The sequence below is a fragment of the Scyliorhinus torazame genome, chromosome 25 (genome assembly GCF_047496885.1).
Source record: "Scyliorhinus torazame isolate Kashiwa2021f chromosome 25, sScyTor2.1, whole genome shotgun sequence".
Lineage (NCBI taxonomy): Eukaryota > Metazoa > Chordata > Chondrichthyes > Carcharhiniformes > Scyliorhinidae > Scyliorhinus > Scyliorhinus torazame.
In genome coordinates, this window is record NC_092731.1 from 39636852 (window position 1) to 39662196 (window position 25345).

Consider the following 25345-nt stretch of genomic DNA (forward strand, 5'->3'; position numbering starts at 1 on the left):
GAGCTGTGAAGCAATTGTGCTATACACAATGCGACCGTGCTGCCCTTAAAGTTCCTGAAGGTGCTGACTCTCACAGGGAGACAGTTCCTGAAGGTGCTGACTCTCACTGGGGTACAGTTCCTGACGGTGCTGACTCTCACTGGGGTCCAGTTCCTGAAGGTGCTGACCCTCACTGGGGTACAGTTCCTGACGGTGCTGGCTCTCACTGGGGTACAGTTCCTGAAGGTGCTGACTCTCATTGGGGTACAGTTCCTGAAGGTGCTTACTCTCACTGGGGCACAGTTCCTGAAGGTGCTGATTCTCTGGGAACAGTTCATGAAGGTGCTGACTCTCACTGGGGTACAGTTCCTGAAGGTGCTGACTCTCACTGGGGCACAATTCCTGAAGGTGCTGACTCTCACTGGGGTACAGTTCCTAAAGGTGCTGACTCTCACTGGGGTACAGTTCCCGAAGGTGCTGACTCTCACTGGGGTACAGTTCCAGAATGTGCTGACTCTCACTGGGGTACAGTTCCCGAAGGTGCTGACTCTCACTGGGGTACAGTTCCTGAGGGTGCTGACTCTCACTGGGGTAAAGTTCCTGAAGGTGCTGACTCTCACTGGGGTACAGTTCCTGAAGGTGCTGACTCTCACTGGGGTACAGTTCCTGAGCATACTGACTCTCACTGGAGTACAGTTCCCGAAGGTGCTGACTCTCACTGGGGTAAAGTTCATAGATTATCATAGAATTTACAGTGCAGAAGGAGGCCATTCGGCCCATCGAGTCTGCACTGGCTCTTGGAAAGAGCACCCTACCCAAGGTCCATACCTCCACCCTATCCCCATAACCCAGTAACCCCATCCAACACTAAGGGCAATTTTGGACACCAAGGGCAATTTATCATGGCCAATCCACCTAACCTGCACATCTTTGGACTGTGGGAGGAAACCGGAGCACCCGGTCGAAACCCACGCACACACGGGGAGAGTGTGCACATTCCGCACAGACAGTGACCCAAGCTGGAATCGAATCTGGGATCCTGGAGCTGTGAAGCAATTGTGCTGTACACAATGCTACCGTGCTGCCCTTAAAGTTCCTGAAGGTGCTGACTCTCACTGGGGTACAGTTCCTGAAGGTGCTGGCTCTCACTGGGGTACAGTTCCGGAAGGTGCTGACTCTCACTGGGGTACAGTTCCTGAAGGTGCTCACTCTCACTGGGGTACAGTTCCCGAAGGTGCTGACTCTCACTGGGGTACAGTTCCTGAGCATACTGACTCTCACTGGAGTACAGTTCCTGAGCATACTGACTCTCACTGGGGTACATTTCCTGAAGGTGCTGACTCTCACTGGGGCACAGTTCCTGAAGGTGCTGACTCTCACTGAGAGACAGTTCCTGAAGGTGCTGACTCTCACAGGGAGACAGTTCCTGAAGGTGCTGACTCTCACAGGGAGACAGTTCCTGAGGGTGCTGACTCTCACTGGGGCACAGTTCCTGAAGGTGCTGACTCTCACTGGGAGACAGTTCCTGAAGCTGCTGACTCTCACTGCGGTACAGTTCCTGAAGGTGCTGACTCTCACTGGGGCACAGTTCCTGAAGGTGCTGACTCTCACTGGGGTACAGTTCCTGAAGGTGCTGACTCTCACTGGGGTACAGTTCCTGAAGGTGCTGGCTCTCACTGGGGTACAGTTCCTGAAGGTGCTGACTCTCACTGGGGTACAGTTCCTGAAGGTGCCGACTCTCACTGGGGCACAATTCCTGAAGGTGCTGACTCTCACTGGGGTACAGTTCCTGAAGGTGCTGACTCTCACTGGGGTACAGTACCAGAAGGTGCTGAGTCTCACTGGGGTACAGTTCCTGAAGGTGCTGACTCTCACTGGGGCACAGTTCCTGAAGGTGCTGACTCTCACTGGGAGACAGTTCCTGAAGTTGCTGACTCTCACTGGGGCACAGTTCCTGAAGGTGCTGACTCTCACTGGGGCACAGTTTCTGAAGGTGCTGACTCTCACTGGGAGACAGTTCCTGAATGTGCTGACTCTCACTGGAGTACAGTTCCTGAAGGTGCTGACTCTCACTGGGGTACAGTTCCTGAAGGTGCTGACTCTCACTGGGGTACTGTTCCTGAAGGTGCTGACTCTCACTGGAGTACAGTTCCTGAAGGTGCTGACTCTCACTGGGGTGCAGTTCCTGAAGTTGCTGATTCTCACTGGGGTACAGTTCCTGAGCATACTGACTCTCACTGGAGTACAGTTCCCGAAGGTGCTGACTCTCACTGGGGTAAAGTTCATAGATTATCTTAGAATTTACAGTGCAGAAGGAGACCATTCGACCCATCGAGTCTCCACCGGCTCTTGGAAAGAGCACCCTCCCCAAGGTCCATACCTCCACCCTATCCCCATAACCGAGTAACCCCATCCAACACTAAAGGCAATTTTGGACACTAAGGGCAATTTATCATGGCCAATCCACCTAACCTGCACATCTTTGGACTGTGGGAGGAAACCGGAGCACCCGGAGGAAACCCACGCACAAACGGGAAGGATGTGCAGACTCCCCACAGACAGTGACCCAAGCTGGAATTGAATCTGGGACCCTGGTGCTGTGAAGCAATTGTGCTATACACAATGCTACCGTGCTGCTCTTAAAGTTCCTGAAGGTGCTGACTCTCACTGGGGTACAGTTCCTGAAGGTGCTGACTCTCACTGGGGTACAGTTCCTGAAGTTGCTGACTCTCACTGGGGCACAGTTCCTGAAGGTGCTGAATCTCGCTGGGGTACAGTTCCTGAAGTTGCTGACTCTCACTGGGGTACAGTTCCTGAAGGTGCTGACTCACACTGGAGATTAGTTCCTGAAGTTGCTGACTCTCACTGGGGTACAGTTCCTGAAGGTGCTGACTCCCACTGGGGTACAGTTCCTGAAGGTGGTGACTCTCACTGGGGTACAGTTCCTGAAGGTGCTGACTCTCACTGGAGTACAGTTCCCGAAGGTGGTGACTCTCACTGGGGTACAGTTCCTGAAGGTGCTGACTCTCACTGGGGTACAGTTCTTGAAGGTTCTGACTCTCACTGGGGTACAGTTCCTGAAGCTGCTGACTCTCACTGGGGTACAGTTCCTGAAGTTGCTGACTCTCACTCGGGTACAGTTCCTGTAGGTGCTGACTCCCACTGGGGTACAGTTCCTGAAGGTGGTGACTCTCACTGGGGTACAGTTCCTGAAGGTGCTGACTCTCACTGGGGTACAGTTCCTGAAGGTGCTGACTCTCACTGGGGTACAGTTCTTGAAGGTTCTGACTCTCACTGGGGTACAGTTCCTGAAGCTGCTGACTCTCACTGGGGTACAGTTCTTGAAGGTTCTGACTCTCACTGGGGTACAGTTCCTGAAGTTGCTGACTCTCACTCGGGTACAGTTCCTGAAGGTGGTGACTCCCACTGGGGTACAGTTCCTGAAGGTGGTGACTCTCACTGGGGTACAGTTCCTGAAGGTGCTGACTCTCACTGGGGCACAGTTCCTGATGGTGCTGACTCTCACTGGGGTACAGTTCCTGAAAGTGCTGACTCTTGATTAGGCCCTGAGCTACAAGATTGGGCATATATATTCATGTGGTGCATCACAACCTATAAAGTGACACTTACAAATGTCCTCAATTCTCAGTATTTTGGTCAGAGAATCCAAGCCTACAAGCCCCACACCAGAACCACAGGTGCTTGCAACCTCTCACACGTTGGACAACAGCAAAATATCTGAATCAGCAGCCAAGGATTCTTCACCCTATTTGCATTTGCTGAGCTAATCTGGGTTGTAACCACCCCGAGAGCCGAATAAAAGAGGCAGAGCCACGGAGAGACAAACATCGATCACTCGGAGGAAACGAGAAATCATGGAGTCCCCGAAACTCACTGCCATCCTCATCGTGCTCGGAGGTAAGTGATGAACTGGAGACCTCAGGGATGTGCTGTAGGAGTGGGGGGAACAGCAAGTGAGGCAGCACCCAAAACTGGGGGAATTCAGAACAGGGAATTGTCAATGAGAAAGAAGCTAAAAGAAATGTGAATACCTGTCCTGGGAGTGTTTGATGGGACAGTGTAGAGGGAGCTTTACTCTGTATCTAACCCCGTGCTGTTCCTGTCCTGGGAGTGTTTGATGGGACAGTGAAGAGGGAGCTTTACTCTGTATCTAACCCCGTGCTGTACCTGTCCTGGGAGTGTTTGATGGGGACAGTGTAGAGGGAGCTTTACTCTGTATCTAACCCCGTGCTGTCCCTGTCCTGGGAGTGTTTGATGGGGACAGTGTAGAGGGAGCTTTACTCTGTATCTAACCCCATGCTGTACCTGTCCTGGCAGTGTTTGATGGGGACAGTGTAGAGGGAGCTTTACTCTGTATCTAACCCCGTGCTGTACCTGTCCTGGGAGTGTTTGATGGGGACAGTGTAGAGGGAGCTTTACTCTGTATCTAACCCCGTGCTGTAGCTGTCCTGGGAGTGTTTGATGGGGACAGTGTAGAGGGAGCTTTACTCTGTATCTAACCCCGTGCTGTACCTGTCCTGGGAGTGTTTGATGGGGACAGTGTAGAGGGAGCTTTACTCTGTATCTGACCCCGTGCTGTACCTGTCCTGGGAGTGTTTGATGGGGACAGTGTAGAGGGAGCTTTACTCTGTATCTGACCCCGTGCTGTACCTGTCCTGGGAGTGTTTGATGGGGACAGTGTAGAGGGAGCTTTACTCTGTATCTGACCCCGTGCTGTACCTGTCCTGGGAGTGTTTGATGGGCAGATTGTGAAACTCACTGCCACAGGGAATATTTGATGTGAATATTATTGATGGCTTTGAGGGTAAGCTCGGTAAGTAAATGAGGGAGAAAGGAATGGAAAGTTACACTGCTACTGTTAGAGGAAGAGGGTGGGAGGAACCTGGTGTGGAACAGATCAATAACCATGCGTCTGGATTGTCCATTCAGGAGTCCATGTTCTCCCGCTGGAGTGGAATCGCTCCGGGTCTGCGCTGGCACTAGGAGTGGGTCCTAGGAGCAAATTGCTCTCATTCGCTACACAAATGTATGCAGGGCATGGAGCTTGTGGGAGGCCGTCGGACCCGCTAAAGGGCCGCCAATTGCTTTGACTTGCTCTGTTTTACGCATGAAGCACTTATCTGCCTTTGATGTGGTGAGGGGCTGTCAGTCAGACCAAGAGGGTTTGTGTTGTGAGGGGCTGGGGGCCATCCATGGACTTTGGGGGGCACGTACGTTACATACTTACCGCCTTGACCCACCGCGGGGTGCACAGCTTCAGGGCAACCCCTGAAAATACCCTCGCCAATCCACAGCCGCCTGAATCCCGGCTGCGAGGCCTGGAGCATCCCGTGGGTCTGGAAAAGCGGGTTTCCAGCCCGTTAATCAGAGTTTACTGGATGCTCAATGCCCATTTGCATCCTCCTGCCGGCGAGGGGCGTGTAGCTCACTGCCGCTGCGGGCGGGGGACTGCAACATCGGCACTGATCTCGCTTTTAGACCAGTGCTCGATTCTCCGCTGGGTCGGGAACCCCGCTGCTGACGGAGAATCCAGCCCATGGGATTGTTGGGCCGAATGGCCTGTTTCCCAGACTCAATTTCCGCTGAATTCAGGAATATTCTTTTGCCGTTCTTCTGCTTTCTAAATCGGCGTGTTGTTAAATTGTCTCCCTGCTCACTCTGTACCAGGGCTTTCCTGACACAATGATTCATTTTGTTTTCCTCTTGTAGCAATTTGCATCCCTGCTCAGGGATTCGCAGTTCAGGGAAGAAGCGTGGTTAACTTCAAAAATGTTGTTGTGTGTGCCAGTCCAAATGTCCCGAACCAGCGCTACATGGACTATGGCTGTTTCTGTGGGTATGGAGGAAATGGAAACCAGCCATTGGATGACCTCGACAGGTAAAATGAGACGATACTTGTGTAAAAACTCTCTCCGTGAAGATGTGGGTGTTTGCGCTGGCTGAGAATCAGCAAGGTTTTACTCTGGTACAAAGCAGAGACAAGACATTCCTCAGAGAGACAGAGCTTGTTTCTCTATCGTCCTTATCACTGCCTCCAGGTAGAACGCAATTTGTACACAGCAAGATCCCACAATCGCTAAGATATAATGACCAGGTTGACCTCATGTTCCGATAAATGGAGAGTCATTTATTCAGTAACTCATTGGAGTAACTGCAGTTAACTTTCAGGAGTTACTTTGCGTAATTTATACAGGTTGCTGGAGGTAGTTTCTAGGAGTTACTGGTGGCAATTTACAGGAGTTACTGGGTGTAATCTATAGGAGTTACTGGGGTAATTGATAGGAGTTACTGGGGGTAATTTATAGGAGTTACTGGGGTAATTTATAGGAGTTACTGGGGGTGATTTATAGGAGTTACTGGGGTAATTTATAGGAGTTACTGGGGTAATTTATAGGAGATACTGGGGGTAATTTATAGGAGTTACTGGGAATAATTTATAGGAGTTACTGGAGGTAACTTATAGGAGTTACTGGGGGTAATTTATAGGTGTTACTGGGGGTAATTTATAGGAGTTACTGGGGGTAATTTATAGGAGTTACTGGGGTAATTTATAGGAGCTACTGGGGGTAATGTATAGGAGTTACTGGGGGTAATTTATAGGAGTCACTGGGGGTAATTTATAGGAGTTACTGGGGTAATTTATAGGAGCTACTGGGGGTAATTTACAGGAGTTACTGGGGGTAATTTATAGGAGTCACTGGTGGTAATTTACAGGAGTTACTGGGGGTAATTTATAGGAGTTACTGGGGTAATTTATAGGAGTTACTTGGGGTAATTTATAGGAGTTACTGGGGTAATTTATAGGAGTTACTTGGGGTAATTTATAGGAGTTACTGGGGTAATTTATAGGAGTTACTGGGGGTAATTGATAGGCGTTACTGGGGTAATTTATAGGAGTTACTGGGGTAATTTATGGGAATTACTGGGGCTAATTTATCAGAGTTGCTGGGGGTAATTTATAGGAGTTACTGGGGTAATTTATAGGAGTTACTGGGGTAATTTATGGGAATTACTGGGGCTAATTTATCGGAGTTGCTGGGGGTAATTTATAGGAGTTACTGGGGTAATTTATGGGAATTACTGGTGCTAATTTATCGGAGTTGCTGGGGGTAATGTATAGGAGTTACTGGGGGTAATCTATAGGAGTTACTGGGGGTAATTTATAGGAGTTACTGGGGGTAATTTATAGGAGTTACTGGGGTAATTTATAGGAGATACTGGGGGTAATTTATAGGAGTTACTGGGGTAATTTATAGGAGCTACTGGGGGTAATTTATAGGAGTCACTGGGGGTAATTTATTGGAGTCACTGGGGGTAATTTCTAGGAGCTACTGGGGGTAATTTATAGGAGCTACTGGGGGTAATGTATAAGAGTTACTGGGGGTAATTTATAGGAGCTACTGGGGGTATTTTATAGGAGTTACTGGGGGTAATTTATAGGTGTTACTGGGGTAATTTATAGGAGATACTGGGGGTAATTTATAGGAGCTACTGGGGGTAATTTATAGGAGTGACTGGGGGTTATTTATAGGAGTTACTGGGGTAATTTATAGGAGTTACTGGGGTAATTTATAGGAGTCACTGGGGGTAATTTATAGGAGTTACTGGGGTAATTTGTAGGAGCTACTGGGGGTAATTTACAGGAGCTACTGGGGGTAATTTATAGGAGCTACTGGGGGTAATTTATAGAAGTTACTGGGGGTACTTTATAGGAGCTACTGGGGGTAATTTATAGGAGTTACTGGGGGTAATTTATAGGAGCTACTGGGGGTAATTTATAGGAGTTACTGGAGGTAAATTATAAATGAACAATAAAATGAAAATCACTTATTGTCACAAGTAGGCTTCAAATGAAGTTACTGTGAAAAGTCCCTAGTCGCCACATTCCGGCGCCTGTTCGGGGAGAGTGGTACGGGAATTGAACCGTGCTGCTGGCCTGCCTTGGTCTGCTTTTAAAAGCCAGCGATTTAGCATAGTGTGCTAAACCAACCCCTATAGAAGTGACTGGAAGTCATTAATAGGAATTTATGGGGGTAATTTACAGGAGTTACTGGGTGTAATTTATAGGAGTTACTGGGGGTAATTTATCGGGGTTAGTGGGGTAATTTATGGGAATTACTGGGGCTAATTTATCGGCGTTGCTGGGGGTAATTTATAGGAGTTACTGGGGTAATTTATAGGAGTTACTGGGGGTAATTTATAGGAGTTACTGGGGGTAATTTATAGGTGTTACTGGGGTAATTTATAGGAGTTACTGGGGGTAATTTATTGGAGTTACTGGGGTAATTTATAGGAGATACTGGGGGTAATTTATTGGAGTTACTGGGGTAATTTATAGGAGATACTGGGGGTAATTTATAGGAGCTACTGGGGGTAATTTATAGGAGCTACTGGGGTAATTTATAGGAGCTACTGGGGGTTATTTATAGGAGTTACTGGGGTAAGTTATAGGAGTTACTGGGGTAATTTATAGGAGTCACTGGGGGTAATTTATAGGAGTTACTGGGGGTAATTTATAGGAGTTACTGGGGTAATTTATAGGAGTTACTGGGGGTAATTTATAGGAGTTACTGGGGTAATTTGTAGGAGCTACTGGGGGTAATTTACAGGAGCTACTGGGGGTAATTTATAGGAGCTACTGGGGGTAATTTATAGGAGCTACTGGGGGTAATTTATAGAAGTTACTGGGGTAATTTATAGGAGCTACTGGGGGTAATTTATAGGAGCTACTGGGGTAATTTATAGGAGCTACTGGGGGTTATTTATAGGAGTTACTGGGGTAAGTTATAGGAGTTACTGGGGTAATTTATAGGAGTCACTGGGGGTAATTTATAGGAGTTACTGGGGGTAATTTATAGGAGTTACTGGGGTAATTTATAGGAGTTACTGGGGGTAATTTATAGGAGTTACTGGGGTAATTTGTAGGAGCTACTGGGGGTAATTTACAGGAGCTACTGGGGGTAATTTACAGGAGCTACTGGGGGTAATTTATAGGAGTTACTGGGGTAATTTATAGAAGTTACTGGGGGTACTTTATAGGAGCTACTGGGGGTAATTTATAGGAGTTACTGGAGGTAAATTATAAATGAACAATAAAATGAAAATCACTTATTGTCACAAGTAGGCTTCAAATGAAGTTACTGTGAAAAGTCCCTAGTCGCCACATTCCGGCGCCTGTTCGGGGAGAGTGGTACGGGAATTGAACCGTGCTGCTGGCCTGCCTTGGTCTGCTTTTAAAAGCCAGCGATTTAGCATAGTGTGCTAAACCAACCCCTATAGAAGTGACTGGAAGTCATTAATAGGAATTTATGGGGGTAATTTACAGGAGTTACTGGGTGTAATTTATAGGAGTTACTGGGGGTAATTTATCGGGGTTAGTGGGGTAATTTATGGGAATTACTGGGGCTAATTTATCGGCGTTGCTGGGGGTAATTTATAGGAGTTACTGGGGTAATTTATAGGAGCTACTGGAGGTAATTTATAGGAGTTACTGGGGGTAATTTATAGGAGTTACTGGGGGTAATTTATAGGAGCTACTGGGGTAATTTATAGGAGTTACTGGGGGTAATTTATAGGAGTTACTGGGGTAATTTGTAGGAGCAACGGGGTAATTTATAGGAGTTACTGGGGGTAATTTATTGGAGCTACTGAGGGTAATTTATAGGAGTTACTGGGGGTAATTTATAGGAGTTACTGGGGGTAATTTATAGGAGTTACTGGGGTTAATTTATAGGAGCTACTGGGGTAATTTATAGGAGCTACTGGGGGTAATTTACAGGAGCTACTGTGGGTAATTTATAGGAGTTACTGGGGTAATTTACAGGAGTTACTGGGGGTAATTTATAGGAGCTACTGGGGGTAATTTATAGGAGTTACTGGGGTAATTTATAGGAGTTACTGGGGTAATTTATAGGAGTTACTGGGGTAATTTATAGGAGCTACTTGGGGTAATTTATAGGAGTTACTGGGGTATTTTATGGGGGTTACTGAGGTTAATTTATAGGAGCTACTTGGGGTAACTATTCAGGGCTGTTCCTGCTCCGTGAGGCACCGACTCCAGGAGCAGTTATGCTCAGTATTTCCCGGGAGACCCTGTTCAGAAATCCAAGTGAGAATGATTGAGCTCCGCTTAAAGGTAAGTGAAAAAGGTGAAGTTGCCATCATCCCAGAAGGCCATAGGCTGCTTTCCCCTTTGAGGGAGTGAGTTGACTGTTGGTGATTTAACCTGAGGGTCACCACACCTCAGGAGAGGGTCAAGGTTGAGAAGGCGGGGCCTTCATGGATAACCCCAGATGGTGCGGAAATTGAACCCACGCTGTTGGCATCTCTCCACATCACAGACCAGCAGCGAGGGAAGTAAGTGTGAGAGGAGTGGCAATCCGATGATCAGTGATCGTCATTCCTCGGAAGATTGGGTCCATTTAAATAGAAGTCTGTCGCTCATAACCGCTGTCTTCAATAATTGGGAGTCTTTAAAGGGTATCCAACTCTGATTGGACATATTCCCCAGACTCCTGCCATTGGTCACTCAACATGAGCATCATCTCGGTTGTTTTTTCAATGTGTCCGACTTTTGACTTTTGAAAACCTGGTCACCCGAATAAATGACCCAATTAAACTGGACCTCTGCTGTTACTTACAATTTCTGGTAATCTCCCACTACCTGAATACAAAAGCAGCAAGTTAAAGTCGTTGAATTTTGGTTTATAAGTGGAAAACAGCAAAATCTTCAGACCACCATGCTGGTCATAGACAGCCTCGCTATTTGTCATGGGCAGCTTATTGCCACATTTCTTGGGGGCAGCCTCCATGTTTGTCGTGGGCAGCCTCCATGTTTGTCGTGGGCAGCCTCCATGTTTGTCATGGGCAGCCTCCATGTTTGTCTTGGGCAGCACACAGTGTTGGTTTTGGGCAGCCTCCATGTTTGTCTTGGGCAGCACACAGTGTTGGTTTTGGGCAGCCTCCATGTTTGTCATGGGCAGCCTCCATGTTTGTCTCGGACAATCTCCATGTTTGTTGTGGGCAGGGCTCCATGTTCTTTCAGAAAATATCGCTTTGATGATGATGATACCAAGAATAATTGTATATATTCCTGGAGTGTTCAAGATATCACCTCCCACCTCAAACATCCCACCTCCATGCTGCCATTGGTCTGACATTTCCACTCTTTTTCATCTGATTGGGTGTTTTTTCAGAAACATATTTTCCCTCCCATCCCCAGTTTATCTCCAATGAACAAATCCGTTGAAATAAAATAGGAGAGCAGTACGGTGGCGCAGTGGTTAGCACTGCTGCTTCACAGCGCCGAGATCCCAGGTTCGATCCCGGCCCTGGGTCACTGTCCATGTGGAATTTGCACATTCTCCCCGTGTTTGCGTGGGTTTCGCCCCCACAACCCAAAGATATGCAGAGTAGGTGGATTGGCCACATTAAATTGCCCCTGAATTGGAAATAAAATGAAATGAGTACTCTAAATTTATTTTTAAAAAGAAATATAATAGGAGAAGACCATGTTGTTAAAGTGCAGCAATCCCCTCAGTTATGTCAAATGAGTTCCCTGAGGATTCATCTTTAGCTCCTGAAAACTCCAGGACAATTCTTCAGAGTTGGGAACCCAATCTGAGGCTTGTTTGGAATCATTAAGCCCCTGACTGAGTTTCAGTCTCTCCGTGAAAAACTTACATCTGAAATGATAGCTCTTGTTTGTCACCCACTCAGATGCTGTCAAGTTCACGATGACTGTTATGGAGAAGCCGAAAGTTCACTGGGATGTAAACCTCTGTTTACACCGTACTCGACACATTGTGAAAATGAGGTCCCCCAATGCTGTAAGTAAACACCAAACAAAATCAATTTGACTTTGGGAAGTTCCACTGACTCCCTGTCCTCTCCCTTCCCTCAATCGATCAACATTAGCAAGAGACAACAACAACTTAGATTTATGTGGTGCCTTTAGGGCAATGAAACATCCAATGTTCAGATGACAAAAAGATGTTTTAAGGAATGTCTCAATAGAGGCGGAAAGGTGGAGGGAGGGAATTTCGGAGCTTGGGGCCCAGACACCTGAAGACACGGCCACCAATGGTGAACCGATTAAAATTGGGAATGCTCAAGGGACCAGGGGCGTCATTCTCCGACCCCCCGCCGTGAATCCCGCCCCCGCCCCCGCCGAAGTCTCCGGTACCGGAGATCGGGCGGGGGCGGGAATCGGGCCGCGCCGGTTGGCGGGACCCCCCGCTGGATTCTCCGGCCCAGATGGGCCGAAGTCCCGCCCAGAAATTGCCTGCCCCCGCCGGCGTAAATCAAACCTGGTATTTACCGGCAGGACCAGGCGGCGTGGGCGGGCTCCGGGGTCCTGGAGGGGGGGGCCGCGGGGCGATCTGACCCCGGGGGGTGCCCCCACGGTGGCCTGGCCCGCGATCGGGGCCCACCGATCCGCGGGCGGGCCTGTGCCGTGGGGGCACTCTTTCCCTTCCGCCTCCGCCACGGCCTCCACCATGGCGGAGGCGGAAGAGACTCTCCCCACTGCGCATGCGCCGGGAAACTGACAGCGGCCGCTGACGCTCCCGCGCATGCGCCGGGAAACTGACAGCGGCTGCTGACGCTCCCGCGCATGCGCCGCATTTCCGCGCCAGCTGGCGGGGCAACAAACGCCATTACCACCAGCTGACGGGACGGAAATCCCACCGGCGTCGGCCTAGCCCCTCAATGTTGGGGCTAGGCCGCCAAAGATGCGGAGCATTCCGCACCTTTGGGCCGGCGCGATGCCCGTCTGATTGGCGCCGTTTTTGGCGCCAGTCGGCAGACATCGCGCCGTTGGGGGAGAATTTCGCCCCAGGCCCGGAACTTTCCGTTTGGGAGACTATGGGCTGGATTCTCCGCGCATCAGGAACTCTGGTTCCAGCGGCCGTCTGCAAAGAATCCAGAGTCGGACAGAAATGGGGCACCAGTGGGAGAATAGACACGGACAATTACGATCTATTTGCATCCAAGGGCGGCACAGTGGTTAGCACTGCTGCCTCATGGCACCGAAGACCTGGGTTCGATCCCGGCCCTCAATCACATGTGGAGTTTACACGTTCTCCCCGTATCTGCCTGGGTCTCATCCCCACAACCCAAAAGATGTGCTGGGTGGGTAGATTGGCCAAGCTAAATTGCCCCTTAATTTGAAAAGAAAATGAATTTGGTAGTTTAAATTTTAAAAAACCCAGTGTATATATTTGCATCCTGTTACCGGGCCAGGCACCATCATATTCTGCATGGTGAGATTTGCGAGGAATAGCGAAGAATTCCACTATCGGGTCGCCATTTTGAGCAGGTGGGCCTCGCCCCCAAATCAAGCGGGCGAGGCTGAGGAAAGCGCAATTTTGGAAACAGACGTCAGCACTTGGCAACCAAGTGAGAGCCCAATAATGTCCCTGCAGCAAGTGACATGGCCCAGTCTCGGGGGCATGTGTCCCAGTCTCAGTGCTTCATGGTTGAGGGCATCGAGACCATGCCTCAGACGAGAGTCGGCCTCCAGGACTGGTAATGCGAGGTGACAGTGGAGACTTCAGATCACTCCAGACACACCTCCGTCCCATAGAGTAGCCCAGAGACCATTAAACACCCAGACACAGGAGGGAAAGTGCAGGCTCGATGGGTCGAATGACTTCCTTCTGAAATGTAGGGAGTCTATGATCTATCAGACCACTTAAGTTGGCACGGGTGTGGCACATCGGTGATAGGGCACAACAATGGGCTGAATTCTCCACCCGGCCACATTTCTGTTTCACCCCGCCGGCGGGTTTCTCCGCTACGCCGGCCGCTCAATGGGGTTTCCCATTGTGGGGCAGCCCCACACCGTCGGCAAACCCCCGGGCTGCCGGCAAAATGGAGCATCCCGCCGGCGGAGACTCCAGCCCCATGTTTCTCGTCACCAGGAAACATTTTTGCACCAACATTCTGACCCTGCAGCCATCCTCTACCTCCAGGGTGTTGGGAATGGGCTGGGCCTGGATGTAGAGGGTGTGCAGGGTGGGGAGTGATGGTGGGGCAGGTCCCCCATGATGCTTGAACATCCCACCTGGTGTCACCCTCAATGTGAGGTAGGAGGGAACAGGGCCAGAAATGTGAGCCTGCCTCGTATGACATCTTAGACAGTGAGTGAGCCCTAATACTCCCCAGGGGTGTCATGGAGTTATAAACAAGATCCTTATTGCAGTTAGAACTGGACTGGTGGTGTTTGCGGCTATCACACCAGACAGCCCTGTTTCCAGTATTGTATAGACAATTATATTTCAGATTAAGTTACAGGAGTTCAGCACATACCAATCACATATCATTAGTTATCTATGTCCAATTATGACTATTCATTGGGTTGAAATTATGCAGAGTATAAAACAATGACTAACCAATTATAACAGATTAATACCTATTTAATTATAATATCCAATCAGTACAGAGACACGTACATGCTGTCTCCTGATATTTATCACCAGCTCACCATTATCAAGAATTTGTTATCAATCACCTGTCCTGTCTCAGTAGAATGCTCTTCCAAAGGTAAATGGCCCATTGCAATAACAATTCTTGTCTGAAGCTCCGAGTCCAGCTCATTCACTCTGAGCCGCAGTTCCTCGATCTGTGGACACTTACTGAAGATGTGGTTGCTGTGGATCAGACATCACCGGCCTCGCAGTGAATTTTGTTTAACTAATTTGGGTTTCAAGTTTAGAAATATCGCTCAGTGAGATTTCACAATTCCCCAGATTCGAGGTGGGGAACATTTGTGGCGATATCGAGGTTTGAGATAGTTTGCTGCTTCTCGCTGTGGTGGGACTCTCATTATGTCACCCATAGAAATCACCATGTTAGGGGCACCCCACAATGTTAGGGCCCCCAATACGTTAAAGAAATGCAGCCCACATCACTGACAGCATTAGGGAGTTTCACAATATTGGGGAACCCCTGACAACACCAAGGACAGAATCCACAGCCGACGATTCCAGGCCACCCCTTCCTCACCCACGTTAACGACTCTCCACAGCTTCAGACCCACCCACCCCCTCAGCACCAAAGTATTAGATTGAAAATTAATGACCATCCAGAACTTGAGGACGGCCATTCGCACATCAGAGACATTCTGAGACGTTAGCAGCCCCGTCGTTTCGGAAGCTTGAAGAACATTATTGGGCCCCAACCATTGTGAGTCACCCACAACATTAAGGACCCAACAACAATGAAGATTTTTCAATGTTGCAGAATCTCACATCCTCAACCCCACCCACCTCATCAGTGTGTACATTAATGTGTGTATATTCCAGTGTGTGTTTCCATGTGTACATGACAGTGCATATTTTACACTGTGTATATTTGGTTGTTCTCTCCTCTTTTTCAGCTGATACAATTCTGACACGTTTAGCATGTGGTACGAAGGTCTGCAACTGCGATGTTGCAGCTGCTCTGTGCTTCAGGAAGCACAGCCACTCATACAACCCACAGTATTATGATTATGACCAAAGCCTGTGCAAGACCGTCTAATAGCTCCAGCTCGCAATGAAGCGATGGTGATGTGACCGAGAGTCACACTGACAAGAATCTCTCCAATAGAATATTCCGGGTGTGATTGATGGGATTTCTCTCTCGCCGTCTCCCTGATTTCTAATTGCTCACTGAGTCTCTCTCAGATCTCGCTTTTGTTGCTGTTTTACCTTTAATTCATTTCAAATGTACTTTACAATTCTGGTGAAATAAAATACACTGATTGAAGCATGCAATGCTGGGAGTGGGAGTGTTTATTCATTATTGATACAGGGGGCGTGTCCAATTAGTTTCTGCACAGACATTCTGACCTTTCACAGACAGTATGGGATCCTGTTGTTCTCTTTGTACTTTGTGGTGCGACACTGCCACCTGCTGGTGTAACAGCAGCAGCAGCCGTCATGTCTCTGCTCTCAAATGCTGACAAGAGGCACCCCTGGTGTCACAGTCTGAAACTGCCAACTTCATTGAGCCAAATGCTGCAATTCGTGGGGTAATTTCAACTTTGCTGCAATCAGTGTAAATAAGAATTGGGAGAGATATAAAGTGGCTCTCACACCCGGGTCAAAATTACCCCCAGTAAATATTGTTAAATCTCTCATTCATTCAGACTCCTGCCCCAAGTTATTGCAAAGTGTTTAAATCTTTAGCAATGTGAGACCAAACTGTGTTCACTACAGGAATCTTCTCACCAGTGACACTGTTGTTAGAGATGAAAATATTGACACGAAAGCCTGAGGATGAGTATAAAGGGGCAGTTTATTATTTCAGACCTGGGAGAAAGATCTGGAGACTACGCAGTCTCGCAATCCGCTTTCTCACTTGAGCTAAGGTTTGAATTGGGTTAATATACAGATCCAAGGGGCGGAATCAGTTGTATTCTCATTTACATACAATCAATCAACTATATTCGCGTCACAATCCATTACATGCAGTCAATCAATTTTCTTAGCATCCCAGTTATCACATAAATGGTTAAAGTGGGTGCTGTCTTACCCGCCCCTAACTTCAAACAGAAGTCATTCAAAACTAACACAAGGATATGTCCTGTCTGCAGCTGTGGAAATTGAGCCTTATCAAGGATACATTGCACTCCTTGTTCTGTGAAGCTGTTATCAGTGGCTCTTTAAATATACCCTGTACAGACACACGCCTGGTTCTCACGAGGTAGCTTAAGTTCAGCCATTTTGTGTATTTAGTATTGCTATAATAATTAACAGCCATTTTGTGTCCTTAATCATTGTGTATACACTATCTCTTTCTACAAATTGCCTCTTCTAAACAGGGATCTAAGCCAATGAGTACCTTTTGTCCCAGCAGAACTATTCAAAAGTAATATAGGAGCAAAAATGTTGTTACAGGGCCACCGAGAATCTATATCATAGTCCAGTATCAGAAAATGTCCCCCAACAGTCCCTTCTTTTGGCCCTGGAAGAAGTTTACTGAATCCCAGATGACCACAATGATTCGATATGAGGGCTGCAGGGTGCTTTAATACGGCCTTTGGGGCATGTAACGTCCCAGATGTTCCATACGTACACCGTGCATGCAGTGGCGGACCTACATTTTTGGGGCCCTGAAGCCTAAACTGTTATGGGGTCCCCTTCGCAACCAGCAACGAGGTCTGGGTAACCACTGTTATCTTCTTCAATGGGATTGTTCCACGACAATCACAAAATGTTTAAAAATGTAACCACTACATCTCAGATTTTGATTAAAATGGCTGTACTGGATTATCTCACATGTCAAAGCCACTGGTGTGAATAAAGATTTCCTATGCCTTATAGTTTTCGAGTTATGGGGGGATGAAAATTAGGGAAATGTTATATACATGCATGATGCATCATAGAATGTAGAAATAAAACATAGAAAAGACCACAGTCAATATAATCTTTTATTTTTGACACCTATGAGAATATACTACATGAAGCACATTTCACAAAATACTCTTTTTTTTGGTTTTTCTAGCAACATATTCACGTACAGTTTTGTCATATGAGAGCTTCCTTGCAATGTCATTTTCGAGAGACAATATGCATAAAGAATTTAAGCGCTCTTCAGTCATGGTAGACCGAAATTTGTTCATTATAAAGGATAGCTTTGAAAAATTCCTTTCTGCTTCACAGCTCGTGATAGGCATTGTCAAGCACAGCTTAGCGCAGTAGTAATATTGGGGAACACTTCAATTAGATGTTGCTCACCAATAAGCTGAAGAACTTCTGCGCATTGCATTTTAGATGGCGTGTTTTCTTCTGTGCACTGGGATTTCCTAAGGTGCAAATATTTTTTGAACTGATAACACACGTTGACTAATTTGTGGTCAATATCATCTTTGTAATACGATATTATAAGTTTAATACTGTCCTCAGCAATTTCAGAATTGTTCACCAATTCTGAGGGGAACTTGAACCTTTTTGCAATCTGCTCATATGGGTCAATCCTCTTGCGTAACTGGATTATCAGCATTCATAGAGTTGATATAGAACTTCTATCCTAAATTTGTCAGCTCCTCTCAAAGAAATAATACCACTTGTTCCATCTGAAAATGTTCTTGTAACTATGAGTTTGGAAGCATCAGAATAACTTGAGGTGATATCGTCACACAAACCTTTTGCATCTGATTCAGTGTGTAATCCTATCGGCTGAATTTTCTCTGAGCTCTTTAACAAATGAAAGCAAAGATGATAGCAGAAGATAACCTTCAAATACATCAAAACCAGGGGTTTGGCGTTTCTTACTTGTTTAGTTGAAATATCCAGCACTTCTTCCCAAACGAATGTAAAAATAGCATATTCCAGCTTTACCAACTTGTGGTATAAATTCTTTGCATCTCGTTTACATTCAGGCTTCTCTTCTGAGTCTTCAAAAATATGTTTGAGAGTTTGTAAAATACCCAGATATCCATTTTTAATTGCCCGGACTGCTTCATAGTGTGCAGGCCATCTAGTTACACTTAAGCTCTTTAGAGAAAAATGTAGATTGCCCTGTGTGTTTAAAATCCCCCATCTTCGTGGAGATCCAGAAAAGAAAACATACAGCTCCTGCAAAATGCCAAAATAGTCAACAACTTCAGGTAGAGTAGACACTGCCTTTTCTCCAACAAGGTTAAGTGAATGGGCTGCACATGGTACATAGTCTGCGTACCTGTTAATGTTTTTAAGGAGTGCTTGCAGCCCTTTCTCTGAGCGCTTCATGTTAGGTGCATTATCGTAGGACTGACCACGGATACTTTCAAGTGAAAGCTTCTGTTCACCCAGGACTTGTTGTATTTTGTTGAACAAGGTCGTGGATGAATGGTTTTCTATCGGTAAAAATGTTAAAAATCTCTCACAGGGTTTCCCATTATAGCAGTATCGAACCACAATTACCAACTGGTCAACATGTGTCAGGTCAGGCGTAGAGTCAACAATAATAGAGTAGTATTTGGTGTCGAGGTTGTTGATTTGATTCACAATTTCACCTTGCACATGTTTTCCCATGATTTCTATCAATTCTTCATGCATGGGTTTGGATATTGCTAGAAAGAGCTCCCACGGTTTGTGCACGATCACTGGCTTCAATGGTATTTGCTTGGCTTATTTCAACTGTAGGTGTTGACAAACTTGACATTGCAAAATAGTTTGTTAGTTTTTGACACTTAGAAATTTCATCAGATCGCATTTCATTGAGTTTGCGTTTTTGGTATCCACTTAAGTACTTTCATGAACTCATTGTTATTCCTCTAGGGTCTTGACCTCTGTTAAAAAGGGGGGGAAAATTACATTAGCCACAGCAGAACAGCCACCTTCCCACAACACTCCACCTTTACAACAACTGTGCTACTGACTCGCAAACATTGGCATTGTTGAAATATATACAACAAAAAATTTGAGTCATGCGACTATTGTCGCGTGCTTTGAAAGGACATTTTTTTAGGTCTACTTTCAGAGAAAGGTTTTTTTAAAAAAACCCTTCTCAGAAAGTAAAGCACCATTTTTAAAGATTTATAATAAATCAGCTAAATAGACTAAACTGGGCTATGTTCAAGCTAGCCTACACTAGGCTAGACTAAGTTAGGCAAGAGTAGGCCACCAAAACACATAGGCTAAGGTAATGGAACCCAATTTTACCATTATGTGAACACTTTTCACAATAAACACCTGTAATTTAACACAAATTCACCCTTTTATTACTTTGTCATAAATACTTGTAATATAGTATTAGCCTAGGCTATGCGGTCGGAGCCTACCTTCCGTTCACCTCTTCATAAAAACAATAGGCTTAGGCTAATCGAACACTATTTCACCTTTATTACTTGCCTTACTTTTCTAAATACAGCATTTATTTTTGAGTCGGGGTAATTAAAATATTGTATCCTTATGAACACTTTATTGAAAAAGATTCTTGTCTAGATCGCGATCACGAGTGCAATCACGTTGAAAATTCACGTTAGCATCGTGATTGCCTTTTCAACGGATCCCCTTTGTTGTTACGACACGTCATCGACTGTTTGTATTTCTGTCATAACTGTTAATAGTGTTTTAAATTATTTATAATTATTTTATATTAAATATATTTAGAATGAAACACCCTTAATTTGAACGTTTTTTCGTTTACGGCTAGCCTACATGATACTTTAATAACCTTTTAATTTTTACTTTTACTATTATTTTGTAGTGAATTACACTATATTATTAATATTATTATTTTTTAAAAACCCCGTCTCATACAGTAGACCCAAAAGTTTTAAGCAATGTGGACAAAAGTCGCTTTGGGGGCCCCTCCGGGATTAGGGGCCCTGAAGCTTAAACTTCATTAGTTTCATAGTAGATCCGCCTCTGCGTGCATGTGATTCAAAGATCACCCCTCAAACAACCCCATATATGTCACATTTAATGTCTTGATATCAATCATTCCTGCCTCCCTGACTAACTCTGCTGTCTGTCATTAAATGTTGTTATTCATCGCAGTTTTCAAGTCAGCTCATCTAACGGTGCCACACTCTCTGCCACTAACTTTCACTCTGAAGTAGTTCCTCTGTGTGTGTCTGTCTGCTTTTTGTTTTTCAAAGCATGAATTTTTCATTAACCGGTGGTAAAGCTTAACTGATTGACCGATCTTGAGTCTTCGTTCCCTCAGAGTTTCTGCAAGATGTGGGACCATCTCTGGCTAGTTATAATCCTAACCCAAGTGATCCTTGCTAGGCCGATGGTGGTGGGCCGAAGGGGTGCAAAAGTTATAGCAATAGGAGGTTACCGTGGCAGAGACGCAGTATTTCATTTTCCTCCGTAAACTTAAAATGCACGGAGGCAGGTGTAATCTCTGAGACGCAACCATGAGTTCTGATTCACCCACATTCGTCCAACTCTCCCTGTCCCACCGGGTGGGGCAACGTGAGGGAGATCCCATGTATTATCCCTGCGTATAGCAGACGTCTCGATGAGATAGTACCTGAGGGAGGAGTTAGCCTGTATGATTCCAATGTCCTCCAGTTCGTTGTGAGGGTATGGCCCTGAGTCTGGTGTGATGATAGTGATCATCAGGACCATCTCTACCCCTGTCATTTCGTCCATTCTACAGTTGGGGATCGCTGAGTATACTCTGGTACCTCAGAGTACGGTTGTCCAGCGTCCCTTGCCATTCGGCTAGCTTAGCCAGTTGCAGGCTGTCTATTCAATCAGGCACCTCCCCCCTTTAGATCAGATCTAGGTTGTGGCCTAGCTACCCTGTCAGAGCCTTCCGGCTGTCTCCCTTTCTCGGTCGATGAGTTTGTTAATTATTGTTGATTGTCTCAGTGTGTGTCCCTAACACTGTTGTCCTATTCAATTGTATACCCAGGCCCTCTTCCCCAAGCTAACTCGACCTTTCTCTGCTCTCTCCAATATTCTCTTCCTTATTCCTGTAAGTTGTTCCACCTTCGCATTTAACCTTTGTATGTCTGGTGACTTTACCACAGAAGTTTTGTGTTGAGTCAAGTTACTACATCATTGATTATGCCTCTTTTAACCCTGTGTGGGTTGTCATGCCCTCAAAATCTAGTGGCACCCGTGTCATTGGCTTCATAACAACCTTACTTAAAACACGATACATATTCATTTCATATTATTAACAATACCGGAACCCACGAGAAATACAAAAACAATTTGTAAACCCATCTTTCCCCGAATGTAGCTGCAGCCACGCATTAAGATAAGTTCTATCATTGTTCCAGCCTCTAGCTGCTGGGATGCACATCTCATCAATAAAATTATTTAAAGCACCATAGTTCCTATCGCCACGTTGATCCGGTGTCCGTTGTGAAATCAGTGATGTTCCTGCGCTCTAATGTGCTTGTGGTTGTTCTGAGATCCCAAGAGCCACCAGGTGTCCCCACAGCTGCTGCTGGCGTTCCAGCCTTTTTTGAATGTTTAACCTAAAGATTTAAAGGAAAAGTGTCCTGGTCGTCCCCAGGTGTTCGGTGTTGTCCGTATAAAGCTTTTCCTGTATGGGCCGAACACGTCTGTTATTCAGGGGTTAGTAGTTCTCATGTTTTGCAACCTTTTCATATTTAGTTTCCTCGTGGTTACGCGCCTGATTCTGTTGCGCTTGAACCCGGCCCCGACGGGCTTGTGCCTGTTTAATTAGCCAGTTTACAATAACTCAACCAACTCAAATTCCTGAAGCTACTGTAAATATTGTCCACTTGCAGTTACTTGTAAAGTAAAACACCAAAGATCCATTCTGCTTGGGACAGAGTGGGTTAACTAAAATATATCTGACAATTCAAAAATTAAGATTTGTAAGTTCCAATTAAAAATACATCTTCGGCAGTTTTTTTATTACTTTATCAGAATTACAAAGCCAGAGCTCCGAGTGTGGACAGGGGCGAACCCCAAACCCAGCTCCTCGCCTGCTCCAGAAACCAATTCAACTGAATCCAAATTCATGGTCCCCACAAGAGAGACATACCAGATCCAGGCATTAACAAGCACGGGTCAATTCTCTGCTGGTTTGAAAAGGGGTGGAGGAAGAGTTCTCGACCAGACATCATTTTGTCACCACCCTCCTCTTGTTTAAACAAGAAACATGGGGCGAAATTCTCCGTTATCGGAGCAAAGTCCGCCGATCTGCGCAAAAAACGGCGCAAATCCGACTTGCGTCACGCCGGAAAAATGGGTCAAAAGTCTCCGGCCCGAAATAGGCTAGCAGCGACGTGACGGGATCCGCGCTTGAGCACGTGGTTCATGCCATGCAGCGTCATACGCGCCGCACGGCGTGACGGCTCATAAGGCCGCGCTGCTCCCCCCCACCCGACCGGAACACCCGACCGGAACAGCTGACTGGATGGCTGGCCGCCGCTCAGCCCCGAGGTTCCAGTCCCGTGACATTGAGGCGCTCCTGGACGCTGTGGAGCAGAGGAGGGACGCCCTGTATCCCGGGCACGGCCGCAGAGTTGCCCCACGCCACAGCCGGCGTCTGTGGAGGGAGGTGGCAGAGGCCGTCACCGCTGTGGCCCTGACACCATGGACAGGCACCCAGTGCCACAAGAAGGTGAACGACCTCGTCAGAGCAGGCAGGGTGAGCCTCCCCCATAGCCCCCCTCCCCATATCTCCCCTCGCCCATATCCCCCCTCCCCCATATCCCCCCTCCCCCATATCCCCATATCCCCCTCCCCCATATCCCCCCTCCCCATATCCCCCGTATCTCCCCTCCCCCATATCCCCCCTCCCCCATATCCCCCCTCCCCAATTTCCCCCCCTCCCCCATATCCCCCCTCCCCCATATCCCCCTCCCCATATCCCCCCTCCCCCATATCCCCCCTCCCCCATATCCCCCTCCCCCATATCCCCCTCTCCCCCATATCCCCCCTCCCCCATATCACCCCTCCCCATATCCCCCATATCCCCCCTCCCCATATCCCCCCTCCCCCATATCCCCCCTCCCCCATATCCCCCCCACCGCCATATCCCCCCTCCCCCATATCCCCCCTCCCCCATATACCCCCTCCCCCATATCCCCCCTCCCCCATATCCCCACTCCCCCATATCCCCCCTCCCCCATATCCCCCCTCCCCCATATCCCCCCTCCCCCATATCCCCCTCTCCCCCATATCCCCAAGTGAACACTTGGAGGAGGCCCCGCTGATGAGAGGCCACTGACCGAACACGAGGAAAGGGCCCTGGAACTGGCTGGCGGACCTGACGACCGGGAGGTTGCTGATGCAGAGGTCGGGGGCGTACTAGCAAGTGAGCCACCGACAGCCCGTCCCCATAGCCCCCCTCCCCCATATCACCTGATCAGTGCCTGCGTGTCTAACCATGCATGCTTCATTGTGTATCGCAGGACCAAACGTCCAGGCACCCATCCCCGCAGATGCAGACCGCCCGCAGGATGCCCCTCAGAGGCCACGGCAGACGGAGAGACCCGGACCCTCCGGCATGCGACGCCCGCAGAATGCCCCTCGGAGGCCACGGAAGACGAGAGACCTGGAGCAACAGGGAGACGACACCCCCGTCACGTGCGGGAGCGACCACCCAGCGACGAGGGGGGCAGCCACAGGCCCCCGTCACATCCGAGCCAGGACACCACTACCCAGGACACCACTACCCAGGACACCACTACCCAGGACACCACTACCCAGGACACCACTACCCAAGAAGACGAAATACCGGACAGTGACTCAGAGTGGATGGTTGGAGACGAACCCCCACCCCAAAGTGCCATGGACTCAGAGTGGGACGAAGAGCACGACACAACGCCACTGCTGTCACCAACACCCTCCACCATCGCAGAAACACTCACCTCGGTTGGGCACTTTCGTGATGAGGCGTCTGGTACACTCACTGGTGCGCACAACACAGCCGTCCCGGTACAGCAGGTGGAGGTAGGAGCAGCAGAGGGGCCGGGCGGTCGGAGGGCAGTCCAGCCCAAGCGAACATCTGCCGCCCGGATGGATCCCGGGTTCCTGGAGTTACCACACCCACACTTAGATCCGATGCAACCACCGACCCGGAGACGAGCGAAGAGGGTGACGGCCGGCTTGCGGCGGCTGCAGTCCCAGGTGGAGGAGTCCACCCGCGTCCAGGAGCTGGGAGTGGTGCCAGTCATGCGTGCTACCCAGGCCGACACCGCGTGGGTGGCATCCGCGGTGGAGGCAATGGGTGCGACGGTGTCAGACATGGGGAACGGTTTGCGAGGCCTGCGGCATTCCATGCAGGCGGCGTCTGTGGCCCAGGACACGGCTGCCCTCTCACAGGAGGCCATGAGCCAGTGCCAGCGCCAGATGGCAGAGGTGCTCAACACCATGGCCCAGTCTCAGCAGGCCATAGCCCAGTCTCTGCAGGCCATGGCCCAGTTTCTGCAGGCCATCGCTGAGGGCATCGGCGCCAGTGGCCATGTGCGAGCCGGCGTCGCACTGTCACAGACAGGGTTTGCCAACCCCCTGGGCTCCATGGCTGCAAACCTGCAGTCCCCTGTCGACACCAGCACGGGCCTCCAGGACTGGCAGCGCCAGATGTCGGGGGGGCGTCGGATGGCCAGTCCGTTCACATCCCCCACCCATGTAGAGGCCTGGGGGCCATCGGGCACCCCGAGGGAGGAGGAGGTAGTGTGGTCCGTCCCGGGTCCCCCTGTAGGGGAGGTCCGGGAACACCGCGACACCTCGGACTCCCCCCCTTCCGTCCCAGGTGCATCGGGTGGGCAACGGGCAGGAAAGGCTGGCAGCTCGCCATCCCAGTCGCCCGGGCCGCAGCCTGGCCCATCTAGGCCAGGACGCCCCAGGAAACGGCCGCCAAAGGGATCCCGTGTCAGAGGGCAGGAATCACAGGAGTCCACCTCCAGTTCTGCTGTACCGTCTGGGGAACC

General features: G+C 48.3%; 1 protein-coding gene across 1 annotated transcript; it reads left to right on the forward strand.

Moving 5' to 3' along the window:
- The first annotated feature begins 3644 nt into the window (after positions 1-3644).
- Positions 3645-15758, forward strand: LOC140402551 (acidic phospholipase A2 PA-3-like). The gene is made up of 4 exons (XM_072490401.1): positions 3645-3897; positions 5710-5878; positions 11719-11828; positions 15380-15758. Exons 1-4 carry the CDS (start codon positions 3855-3857, stop codon positions 15520-15522), a joined length of 465 nt encoding a protein of 154 aa, XP_072346502.1. The 5' UTR covers positions 3645-3854; the 3' UTR covers positions 15523-15758.
- Positions 15759-25345: the final 9587 nt, after the last annotated feature.

Coding starts and splice junctions, on each gene's coding strand:
- LOC140402551 (XM_072490401.1), top strand. CDS start 3,855: ATGGAGTCCCCGAAACTCACTGCCATCCTCATCGTGCTCGGAG. Junction 5,879..11,718: donor CCATTGGATGACCTCGACAG/GTAAAATGAGAC, acceptor TCACCCACTCAG/ATGCTGTCAAGTTCACGATG. Junction 11,829..15,379: donor AAATGAGGTCCCCCAATGCT/GTAAGTAAACAC, acceptor CCTCTTTTTCAG/CTGATACAATTCTGACACGT.